This window comes from Myotis davidii, unplaced genomic scaffold (genome assembly GCF_000327345.1).
Source record: "Myotis davidii unplaced genomic scaffold, ASM32734v1 scaffold724, whole genome shotgun sequence".
In the NCBI taxonomy this organism is placed as follows: Eukaryota; Metazoa; Chordata; class Mammalia; order Chiroptera; family Vespertilionidae; genus Myotis; species Myotis davidii.
In genome coordinates this window covers 238,933-250,370 of record NW_006294594.1, presented here as the reverse complement: position 1 = coordinate 250,370, position 11,438 = coordinate 238,933, and the positions used below count along the sequence as shown (strand labels likewise).

Genomic DNA, 11,438 nt, shown 5'->3' with positions numbered 1-11,438 from the left:
AGTATTATGTGTGGCCACTAAAACAATTTAGGATAATTGTGTTGTCCTGTTTCCCAGGTACAGAAGAATGTGCTTCGATAACCAGTAAGATCACAATCAGTGGGATATTCATATTACAATTAATAAGGTATTCAATCGAGTGGGATGATTTATACAGTTCAGGAAATCAAAATAACTTTTATATTGTTAAAAAGCAACTAAGTACAGAAGCCAAACAGCAGGGTTAAAGTTAAACTACAGTTTCTACCTGAGATGATTGCTACCATACTTCATAGACAGCACATATATGGGTACTGATTTCTTATCCATTCAGCTACCCTATGTTTTTTGATTGGAGCATTTAATCAATTTTAATTTAAAGTAATTATTGATAGGTATGAAATTATTGCCATTTAATTAATAATATTTATGTTCTCCTCCCCCCCCCCCCTTTTTCTTAAAGAAGTCCCTGAAACATTTCTTATAATACTGGTTTGGTGGTTATAAACTCCTTTAACTCTTTCTTGTCTGGGAAGCCCTTTATCAGTCCTTCAGTTTGAAATGATAGCCTTGCTGTTTAGAGTAATCTTGAGTGTAGGTTCTTGCTTTTCATCACTGTGAATGTTTTGTGCCAGTCCCTTCTGTCCTGAGAAGTTTCTCTTGAGAAATCAGCAGACAATCTTATGGGAGTTCTCTTGTAGGTAACTAACTGCTTTTCTCTTGCTGCTTTTACAATTCTCTCTTTGTCTTTAACCTTTGGCATTTTAATTACAAAGTGTCTTGGTTTGGGACTCCTTGGGTTCATCTTGTTTTGGACTCTCTACTTCCTGGATTTGTATGTCTCTTTCCTTCACCAGGGCAAGAAAGTTTTCAGTGATTGTTTCTTCAAATAGGGTTTCAATTCCTTGCTTTCTCTTTCCTCCTTCTGGTACCCCTATGGTGCAAATGTTAGTATGCTTGATCTTGTCTCAGAGTTCCTTAATCTATATCTTGTTTTAAAATTGTTTTTTCTTTTTATTGTTTGGATTGGGTGTTTTCTGCTACATTGTGACCTAAATTGCTATTTTGATCTTCTCCTTCATCTAATCTCCTATTGATTTCTTTTAGTCTGTGTGTATCTTTCATTTTGGTTATTGTATTCTTTATTTCTGACTGGTTCTTCTTTATGCACACAACATATTTTTTTCATTCTTAATATCTCTTTGTTAAAGTTCTCACTAAGTTTCTTGAGAATTCTTATAACCAATGTTTTGAAATCTATTTCTAGTGGATTGCTTGTCTCTTTATCATTTTATTCTTTTTCTGGAGATTTCTGCTATATTTTCATTTGGGACATGTTTCTCTCTTCTTATGTTGGCTTCTTTTCTGGGTTTGTTTCTATGTATTAGTAGTTCAGTTACATCCTGCAGTTTGGGCAGGTGGTCTTATGTAGTAGGTGGCCTGTGGGGCTCTGTGGCACAGTCTCACCGGTCACCTGAGCCAGGTGCTCCGAGTGCCACTCATGTGGGTGGTGTGTTTCCTCCTGTTGTAGTTGAGCCTCAATTGCTGTTGTCACATTAGTCAGTGGGATTGACCCTCAGGCTGACTGACTGAGGTTTGGCCATGACCACAGTGTATGAGCTGCTGTGTAGGGCTGACCCCATGGAGCAGAATTTGCCCTAGTGGGATCTGGTTTCTGCTGAGATTACTCTTTGTTGTGCCACTTGTTGAGCTCATTGGATTGTGCTCTGCAGTCAGCCACTGTCTGTGTTGTTTCTGGGACCTCTTGGGAGGGCCTCCAGTGCAGGTCATGTTAGATGCTGCCTGTGATGGGCCTGGGCTACCTATTAGGCTCTCAGAGTGATCTGTGGTTGGTAGCTGCCTGTGCTTGGCCTGGACATCCACGGAGAGGCCACAGTGAGAACCGAGGCCAGCTACTATCCGTACTGTGCCTGGGACAGGTCAGCTAAGGACTCAAGACACCTGAGAGTCACCTGCTGGCTCCCTATAAAGCTCAGCTTCTGAAAAGCCTTGGAGTTTGAGCGAATTGGGTGGGGCCGGGCCTCGGGGGGCTGCCAGGGGAAAGCCAGTGGAGTTTACCCAGCTAATGCAGCTTCAGATTTTGCGATGATGGGAGAGGGCTCAACACAGGAGATACGGAGTCCATTGGCCATCCAGAATAAGGGCTCAACACACGGACTGTGGCAGCCAAACCTGCAGTCCTCACCTTGAAGCCACACCTGGCAGGTTCACCCTGCGTGTCTGTGGCACCCCCTGACCTGAGTGGAATTTCCTGAGATTTTTTTCAGAAAGACTGTCCTGGGCCCAGGCTGGCTGCCTGTACGTCTGGGCCGCTGAGACCCCCTGTAGGGGCACAGGCGTTGGGTGAAGCAGGTTTGAGGGAATAACCAGGATGGGGCAAGTGGTCTTCCCCAGGTTAGTTCAGGTTCACATTGGACACCACTGCTGAGCCTGAGGTCCCTTGGCTAAAGCCTCAGGGCACTCTGCAGAGCCACCATCTGCCTTGGGTTTTCACACCTTCCTGTGGGGCAGGGTCCCAGGAGTCAGCAGGGAGGAGCAAGGGGAGGTCAAGCTAATGCAGATTCAGATTTGGATGGGGGAGGACTCAGCACAAGAAAGATGGCCCCTGGCTGTCATGAGGAAGGAGGGTTCCACATGGGGACTATGGGGGGTGCATTTCTATCACTCGCCCCGAAGCTGCACAACTCAGTTTTTCTCTGTGTCTGATGCCCCCAGAGCCACTGTCACTCTGACGGAGCCCAGGGGAGTGCCTGTGAGGGAGAGTGTGTGTGCGGGCCCTTTAGAGTCCCCCTGGGTGTTCAGCAGCCTTTCTTCCAGCTCAGCTAAACAGATGCCGAAGCTGCACAACTCAGTTTTTCTCTGTGTCTCTGATGGCCCCAGAGCCACTGTCACTCTGACAGAGCCCAGGGGAGTGTCTGTGAGTGAGAGTGTGCGTGCGGGCCCTTTAAAGTCCCCCTGGGTGTTCAGCAGCCTTTCTTCCAGCTCAGCTAAACAGATGGAATCCCCTCTGATTTTCACAGCCTGATGTTATGTGAGTCCCTTTTCCGGTCTGATAATCCTGACTGGGGAGCTCTGTCTGGGGCTCAGACCCTTCTCCCCTTTGGAGGGACTTTTTAATTTTTATTTATAAAAATATATTTTATTGATTTTTTACAGAGAGGAAGGGAGAGGGATAGAGAGTTAGAAACATCAATGAGAGAGAAACATCGATCAGCTGCCTCCTGCACACCCCTATTGGGGATGGGCCTGCAAGCAAGGTACATGCCCTTGACTGGAATCAAACCCATGGGGATGTGCCCGCAACCAAGGTACATGCCCTTGACTGGAATCGAACCTGGGACCCTTCAGTCCATAGGCCGATGCTCTATCCACTGAGCCAAACCGGTCAGGGCCGGAGGGACTTTTGCAGCTGAGATATCCCTCCAGTTTTACAACTGCCACACATGGGTGCGGGACCAGCCTGTTTGTGTCTCTCCCCTTTCTACCAGTCTCAACGTGGTTTCTTTATTGTGTGTGCGGGCCCTTTAGAGTCCCCCTGGGTGTTCAGCAGCCTTCCTTCCAGCTCAGCTAAACAGATGGAATCCCCTCTGATTTTCACAGCCTGATGTTATGTGAGTCCCTTTTCCGGTCTGATAATCCTGACTGGGGAGCTCTGTCTGGGGCTCAGACCCTTCTCCCCTTTGGAGGGACTTTTTAATTTTTATTTATAAAAATATATTTTATTGATTTTTTACAGAGAGGAAGGGAGAGGGATAGAGAGTTAGAAACATCGACGAGAGAGAAACATCGATCAGCTGCCTCCTGCACACTCCCTACTGGGGATGTGCCTGCAACCAAGGTACATGCCCTTGACGGACCCCTTCAGTCCACAGGCCAACGCTCTATCCACTGAGCCAAACCGGTCAGGGACGGAGGGACTTTTGCAGCTGAGATATCCCTCCAGTTTTACAACTGCCACACATGGGTGCGGGACCAGCCTGTTTGTGTCTCTCCCCTTTCTACCAGTCTCAACGTGGTTTCTTTATATCCTTAGTTATAGGACTTCATATAAATTATTTTATTTATTTATTTATCCTCACCCAAGGATATTTTTCCATCGATTATTAAGGAGAGTGGAAGAGAGAGGGAAAGACAGAGAGAGAGACATCAATGTGAGAGAAACATATTGATTCGTTGCCTCCTGCACGAGCCCCGACTAGGACCCCAGGCCTGGGAAGAGCCTGCAACCAAGGTACATGCCCTTGACCATAATCAAATCCAGGACCCTTAGGTCCACAGGCTGATACTTTATCCACTGAGCCAAACCGGTGAGGCAAAGACCTCATTATATTCATTTTTGTTTTCTGGACACAGGGCCCAAGCATAGATGAGGGCCATATAAATTATTTTAAATTTTTGTTTACTTCAGTGTCCAGGCCCGGGAAGGCTATAAGGTTTGGCTGGTGACAATGGTATAAAATGAAAATGACATATAACAGGGGATCAGCTTGGTTAAAGGAAATGCTCTAACGTCACACATTCCAGGGAAAGATCTGCTGTGAAACAGTTCCCAGTGTTAAGATCCAGAACAAAACCTCTCTGACTTGAGCAGGAAAGGGCTGTTCCCTGAGGACAATGCTGCCGTTTAGCATTAACACCTTGGGTGCAGGTTCAGGAAGCCCTGGCAGGCACTGCCACTCCCGACCACGGAATTTCTTTCACAACAGGCGCTGCCACCTTTCAGACTCTTGGTTCCCAAGATTTCAATTCCAAGTCTGGAATAGGATGCATCTAACTGGCCGGCCATGACACATACCTTCCTAGCTGCAAGGAAGGCTGGAAAAGCAGCTGGACATTTTGGCTTACTTAATGAAATAATCAAAAAGTGTTTACAAGATTAAATGAGATAAGTATAGAGTATTTAAGCACCACGGATTTGATGAGTTTTCCAATGAGAGCGGTTATATTTTACATTGCTATTTGATCATGAGCTTTTTTGATGGCAAAGACCTAACATTTTATTCAATTTTGTATTCTGGACACAGGGTCTGATCTCAGTGAATGTTTGCTGAATTGCATTGCTTGCCCTTGAATACAAGCTAGGTTACTACACTTGCTTCTATATCTCAATTTACTTACAGGCCTCTTTAAAACCTTTAAATAAAGCATACAGTAGGTCCTCGGGTTACGTCGGAGCTCCGTTCCTAGGCGTTTAACACGATTTTCACTGTAAGTCGGAACCCACCTACATAAGCACCTACGTCACTCATATGGAGCACACACAGCAGTAATGAAGTGAAACAGTAAAAAACATTTAAAAGAAAGATAACAATTTCTCACCTTTACTTTTGGTAAGTAAATAATAAAAAACATAAAGCACATATATACATACGTCAAAATGACAGATTTTTTTTAAATAAATAAATGGGAGATGGCGACGTAACCACGGAACGTTGTACGTCGAGTCCGACGTAACCCAAGAACGGTCTGTACTTTAAAATATAAATATATAACAACAATAGTAATATCCATCCAATGTTTGAGTCTTTTTCCTCAAACTTAGCACTAACAGAAAATTAAATTTATCCACAGGCCTTCGAGAGCGCACAAAAGCAGAAGACAACATTTTCGTCTTATCATGAAACCATTGCCTGAAGGACAATTAAAGTTCTGTGTCCAACCGCTGCATCTCACCTCATGGCTGCTCCTATTTTTCTTTCTGAAGTCTCTCTCTTCTCTAAAACCGGCCCGGCTTCCAATTTACCAAAGGAAACCTTTCGTAGCAGCTTGGAATGCTCCAATCGATCAGTGTTTGATAAAATATAACGTAAGACTAAACTTGAAAATGTTTCAGATGATCGGAAGCCCATTTGCCAAAGCCAGGGGGCAAAATGTCACTATATTTTATGTGGACAGATTGGGATACTACCCATGGTACACGTCACAGGGGGCTCCCGTCAATGGGGGTTTGCCCCAGAACACAAGTCTGCAAGTTCATCTGCAAAAAGTTGACCAGGACATTAATTATTATATCCCCGCTAAAGATTTCAGTGGACTCGCTGTGATAGACTGGGAGCACTGGCGGCCCCAGTGGGCCCGGAACTGGGGGGAAAAGAATGTCTACAGACAGAAGTCACGAAAGCTTGCTTCTGACAAGCTGAAGAATGCGTCCGCTGCGGACATTGAGTGTCTGGCTAAAGCAACCTTTGAGCAAAGTGCAAACGCTTTCATGAAGGAAACCATCGAACTGGGGCTCAAGAGCAGACCCAATGGGCTCTGGGGTTATTATTTATATCCCGATTGCCACAATTACAATGTGGATGCCCCCAACTATACGGGGTCGTGCCCAGAAAAGGAGGTGCTGAGGAACAATGAGCTCTCTTGGCTTTGGAACAGCAGTGCTGCTCTGTACCCTGCCATCGGCGTCAGGAAATCTCTGGGAGACGGGGAAAACCTCTTGCACTTCTCGCAGTTTCGGGTGCATGAGTCCATGAGGGTCTCCGCCATGACCTCCCGAGACTATGCGCTGCCTGTGTTCGTCTACACGAGGCTAGACTACAGGGACGAACCCTTATTCTTTCTGTCCAAGGTGAGACCCCCGTCCCCTCCTTGCCAAAGACAGGGGACCTCCTCCCTATCTCTAAAAGAGCCATTTCTTTGTTAATTCAGTTCTTTGAAGAATTCCCAATTCGTGGTCCGCTAGAAAGGAGCATACGTCCTCCTTTGACTAGTCACCCACTTAGGTAGGTTTTTAGGTAAGCGACATAAATTTTGATGATCTAATTTATGATTATTCTTTTAAGGAATGAAACAAGGAGGGACCAATGCAATGTCAGCCACTAGTGCTCCCTGCTCCCCAACTTTGTGCTCCCTTGCGATTGGTCCGTTGGAAAGGGTATTGAAACGGCTGGTGGTAAACAGGTGAAGATCAGAGAGGATGTGTGAAAACGGAGTAGTTTGCTCACACATGTGGAAGTGCAAGGGAAGGTGCCATCTAAAATGTCAAGAGGGAAGACAAGTGTTTTCTTTTTAATGTGTAATGCCAGCCCTGAGGAAAGGTGTAAATGAGGCAGAGCAATGTGAATACACTTAACACTACTGAACTTTATACACTTAGACATGGCTAAGATAGTTAATTGTATGGATGTGTTTTTTAACCACAATTAATTTTCTTATTATGGCATAAGAGAGTTGCAAATCTGCTAAAAGTAGGTGAATTTATAGATTTAGCCATCTGGTTTATTCTCTCCCCTTCCCCCCCAACTTCCATCATAATTTATTTTTCCTAGAATTTGGACACAATTAACTATAGCAAGACAGTGCTCTATACTATTTAAGGCTCACTTTAGGTTCTTAAACTACACCAGAATTTGTAAATGTGAATTCATATTACAGTAAAACCAGAAAACTAAAAGTTGCCACACCAATAAATTTACTCAGTATTGATGTAACTGAAAAATTTTATATGTAAAGGTGGACTTTATAGAATTTAGCCGTTATTTTTAAATATATTTTTATTGGTTTCAGAGAGGAAGGGAGAGGGAGAGAGAGATAGAAACATCAATGATAAGAGAGAATCATTGATCAGTTGCCTCCTGCATGCCCCCTACTGGGGATTTGAGCCCACAACCCCAGCATGTGCCCTTGACCGGAATTGAACCCGGGACCCTTCAGTCTGCAGGCCAACACTTTATCCACTGAGCCAAACCAGTTGGGGCCAAAATTTAGTCTTTAGAAAATAGCTTACGCGTAAACAAAGTTACGCTTTGCTTATCTGTCCTAACTTATTTAGTGTTATACAAACAGACCCCTTCCCATAGCTTTTATCATGTAGAAACAGATGATTCTTCCCTTTAGGACAAAATTGAAAGAAACAAAGTTCTCACCCAGAAAATATGTTAACAGAGTTATCCAATTCTAAAGTATCAGCAGATATAACACCAGAAATAGGTCATGGCAACTCTGAAGTCTTCTACCTAAATAGTACAATAAAAGGTTACAGTGTTGACTAAAAGAACACACAGGTTTTTCATTCAACTTTGTTTTAATGGGTCTCAAAGTTCTGTGACAGATTTTTGTTCAAGTTATTTCCATTAAAAAATACCAATTTTAAAAGAGAATAACTTAAAAACTGCCACACACACAAAAGAACCAAGTGGTCCACAAAACATCCTCCTTTCCTTCCAAAGGTTTTCTGATGCATTGTAATCATTAACCAGTCTTTTACTATATACTTAGAGGCCTGGTGCATGGATTTGTGAAAGGGGCAAGGGGAAAAGTCCCTTAGCCTGGCCTGGGCCTTCTCGCAATCCAGGACCCTTTGAGGGATGTAGCAGTGCACCAAGCGGCAGATGGCCAGGGAGGAGCCTGAGCTGGGGCCAGGCACTGTGCCACTTGTGCTCAGCCTGACCCGCTGCACCTGCCACCACTGCTTGGTAGCACTGCTGCAGAGTCGGGAGAGGCTTCCTTTGCAGCAGTGGCCCTTGCCAGCCGTGAGCCTGGCTTCTGGCAGAGCAGTGCTCCCCCTGGGGGAGTTCACTGATCACCAGGGGAAAGCTCCTGCAATGAGCATCTGCCCCCTGATGGTCACTGTGTGTCAGAGCAACTAGTCAACCAGTTATTCTGGTTGTTCTGGTCATTTGGTTGTAAAGGTTGCTTAGGAATGAGACCAACATTCCTGAGACCGTTCTTCCACCTTTGATTGAGACTGGGGTGGCAGGTGTTGGGAATAATATTCATTTAGCTTCTGAACTTTTGGGGGCAGACTTGGTGGCTTTGCCAGCTCCAGCTGTCTTCTTGTCCACTGTTTTGATGAAGTCTCTGTGTCCGGGGGCATCAATGATGGTCACGTAATACTTGCTGGTCTCGATTTTCCACAGGAGGTATCAGTGGTGATCCCGCGCTCCCATTCGGCTTTCAGTTTACCCACGACCCAGGCATACTTGAAGGAGCCCTCCCCCACTTCAGTAGCCTCCTTCTCAAAATATTCGATGGTTCTTTTTTTAAAAAAATATATTTATTGATTTCAGAGAGGAAGGGAGAGGAAGAGAGAGATAGAAACATCAATGATGAGAGAGAATAATTGATCAGCTGCCTCCTACACGCCCCCTACTGGGGGTCAAGCCTACAGCCTGGGCATGTGCCCTTGGCCAGAATCAAACCTGGACCCTTCAGTCCGCAGGCTGACGCTCTATCCACTGAGCCAAACCGACTAGGGCTTGATGGTTCTTTTGTCAGCCCCACCACATTTGTAGATCAGGTGGCCAGTCGTGATAGACTTGCCAGAATCTGTGACCAATGATGACGATGTTGATAGGAGCCGTCTCCTTTCCCATTGTGGGTTTGATTTGGCGGGGGTTTTCACGACACCTGTGTTCTGGCCGCAAACCCTTTGTGAAAAAGCCACCTGGTTTATTCTTGACTTTATGACCACAACTAATGAAAAGTTGGTAAGAGCAGTCTGAGTTTCTAAAATTCAGTCACAAATGTCATAAATTCATCGCTAGTAGATGGTTGTGTGATCCTAGGTTAAAACTTACAAATAGAAGTTTTATTCTGTTTATTTTACGTAAGCCACACGTAAAATAAAGACCTCACACAAACCATGAGGTTAACTTGTAAAATAGATAAACTTTCAGCCTAATTTCCCCTCCCCTTTTTCCCCTTGGCTACTCTAGTCACTTAAATGAAAAAATTCTAGAAATAAAAACTTAAAAGTAAATGACACCCTGACCTTTGGCCTTGAATAATTCTACCTAACTTTTCCGTAATGAGACTTGCTCATGTCTTCCCATTTGTGATGCGATACAGTGACGCTCTAAGATATTACGGGTTCATCACACTACTTCTTTGTCTACCATTACAGTTTCAGTTCTCCAGCATGTTTGAAACATATAAATCTATAGAGATGTTCTGAGTGTTAGGCATCGTCCGAAGGCAGAGACTCAGGAAACACTCAGGTGAGGGCTCTTCCATAGCCGGTAGGTACCTGTGGAGCACAGAGAGTAGGGCTTACTCCTCAGAGGAATGGAACAAAGGTATGAGGACTTAGTACATGCTATGCCTTTGACACATGAATGAGATGAGGAAGAAAAAAACCCTCTATTGTGAATTGATATCTGTATTACCCAGGAAAATTAGCAACAAATTACAGACATCATATAGGAAGGCTTAAAAAAGTTATCTAAATCTTTACGAAATAGTGTTGACTCTGGGATTGAAAGTTAACTACCACCTTCTTCTGTGAAACTGTTTTTCCTTTTCTGTGTTTGGCTTAAATAAGTTCCTTTCTTTAGAGATAACACATTCACTTTAGGAAGAAACAATAAACTTCAAGAGACAAAGTGTTCATTTCAGTGAGACTATTTTAGACGACTGGCACAGTCTTCACGTTATCCAGACGTAAAGTAAGCTACTGCATGAGCAGCTACAGCCTCAGAAAAGCACATGTTCTCTTGTGGGAAAGAGGAAGCAACAGGCAGGCTTCTTATCTAGAAGCCGTTTTCTTTGACCGTTCCAAGGGATCATTCTGTATCATTTGGAAAACTTTCTGAGTGGCAAGCTATTTTCAAATGTTTGAAGCCATTAGTCGAACCACCATTTTATTCTATCCTCCATAAAAACCTGCCCACAGATTTTTAGAAACTTGATAGTTATTTATGCCAACACATAAGTGACCAGGCATGGCTTCCATTCCATTATCTTCTCAAAGATATCTGCATTTTATAAAGTGTGTGTGTGTATGTGTGTGTGTACACACGTGTAGTTAGGATTAGAAAAAGAATTAACCACCCTAGCCAGTTTGGCTCAATGGATAGAGTGTTGGCCTGTGGACTAGAGTCCCGGGTTTGATTCCAATCAAGGGCACATACCCGGGGTTGTGGACTTGATCCCCAATAGGGGGCACGTAGAAGGCAGCCAATCAATGATTCTCTCTCATCATTGATGTTTCTATCTTTCCCTCTTCCTTCCTCTCTGAAATCAATAAAAATATATTAAAATAAAAAGGATTTACCAATAAGTAGCAAAATGGGGCCGTATTACATGCCCTATCTACATAGCAGAAGTCTTATGAAAGTCAAATGAGAAAATAGATGTGAGAATTTGAAACACTACAGAAATGCATGTGGTAAAGCTACCACTTTTTATCAAGCGTTCAAGCCTTACATTTGGGAGGGGAACACCTAAGAATGGGATCCCTGTCAGTAGCCACAGCTTGGGGGAAGGGTAAAGAGCAGTAACACTTCACATCACACAGAAAACTGCCTACATCACTTACATATAAATACAACCTAGATATCGTTTGATGTCTGCATTAAATAATAATGCAAGAAGTTCTCTTGACTGTGGATTTCAAGATGTTTTTCCCTGTAATGGATTAATATTCCCTCTGGTAACACACAAAGGATGCTTATTAGTGACGCCCCAGCTCCCCACAGTGGGTACCTTACGTACTTGTG

At 44.0% G+C, this 11,438-nt stretch overlaps 1 protein-coding gene across 1 annotated transcript in view; it reads left to right on the top strand.

The window, feature by feature from the left end:
* The first annotated feature begins 5,617 nt into the window (after positions 1-5,617).
* The window catches only part of HYAL4 (hyaluronoglucosaminidase 4), a 13,035-nt gene continuing 7,214 nt past the window's right edge, over positions 5,618-11,438 (top strand). The window contains exon 1 of the mRNA XM_006768813.1: positions 5,618-6,568. Within this exon, the coding sequence (XP_006768876.1) occupies positions 5,618-6,568 (951 nt within the window). The remainder of the gene's footprint in view (positions 6,569-11,438) is intronic.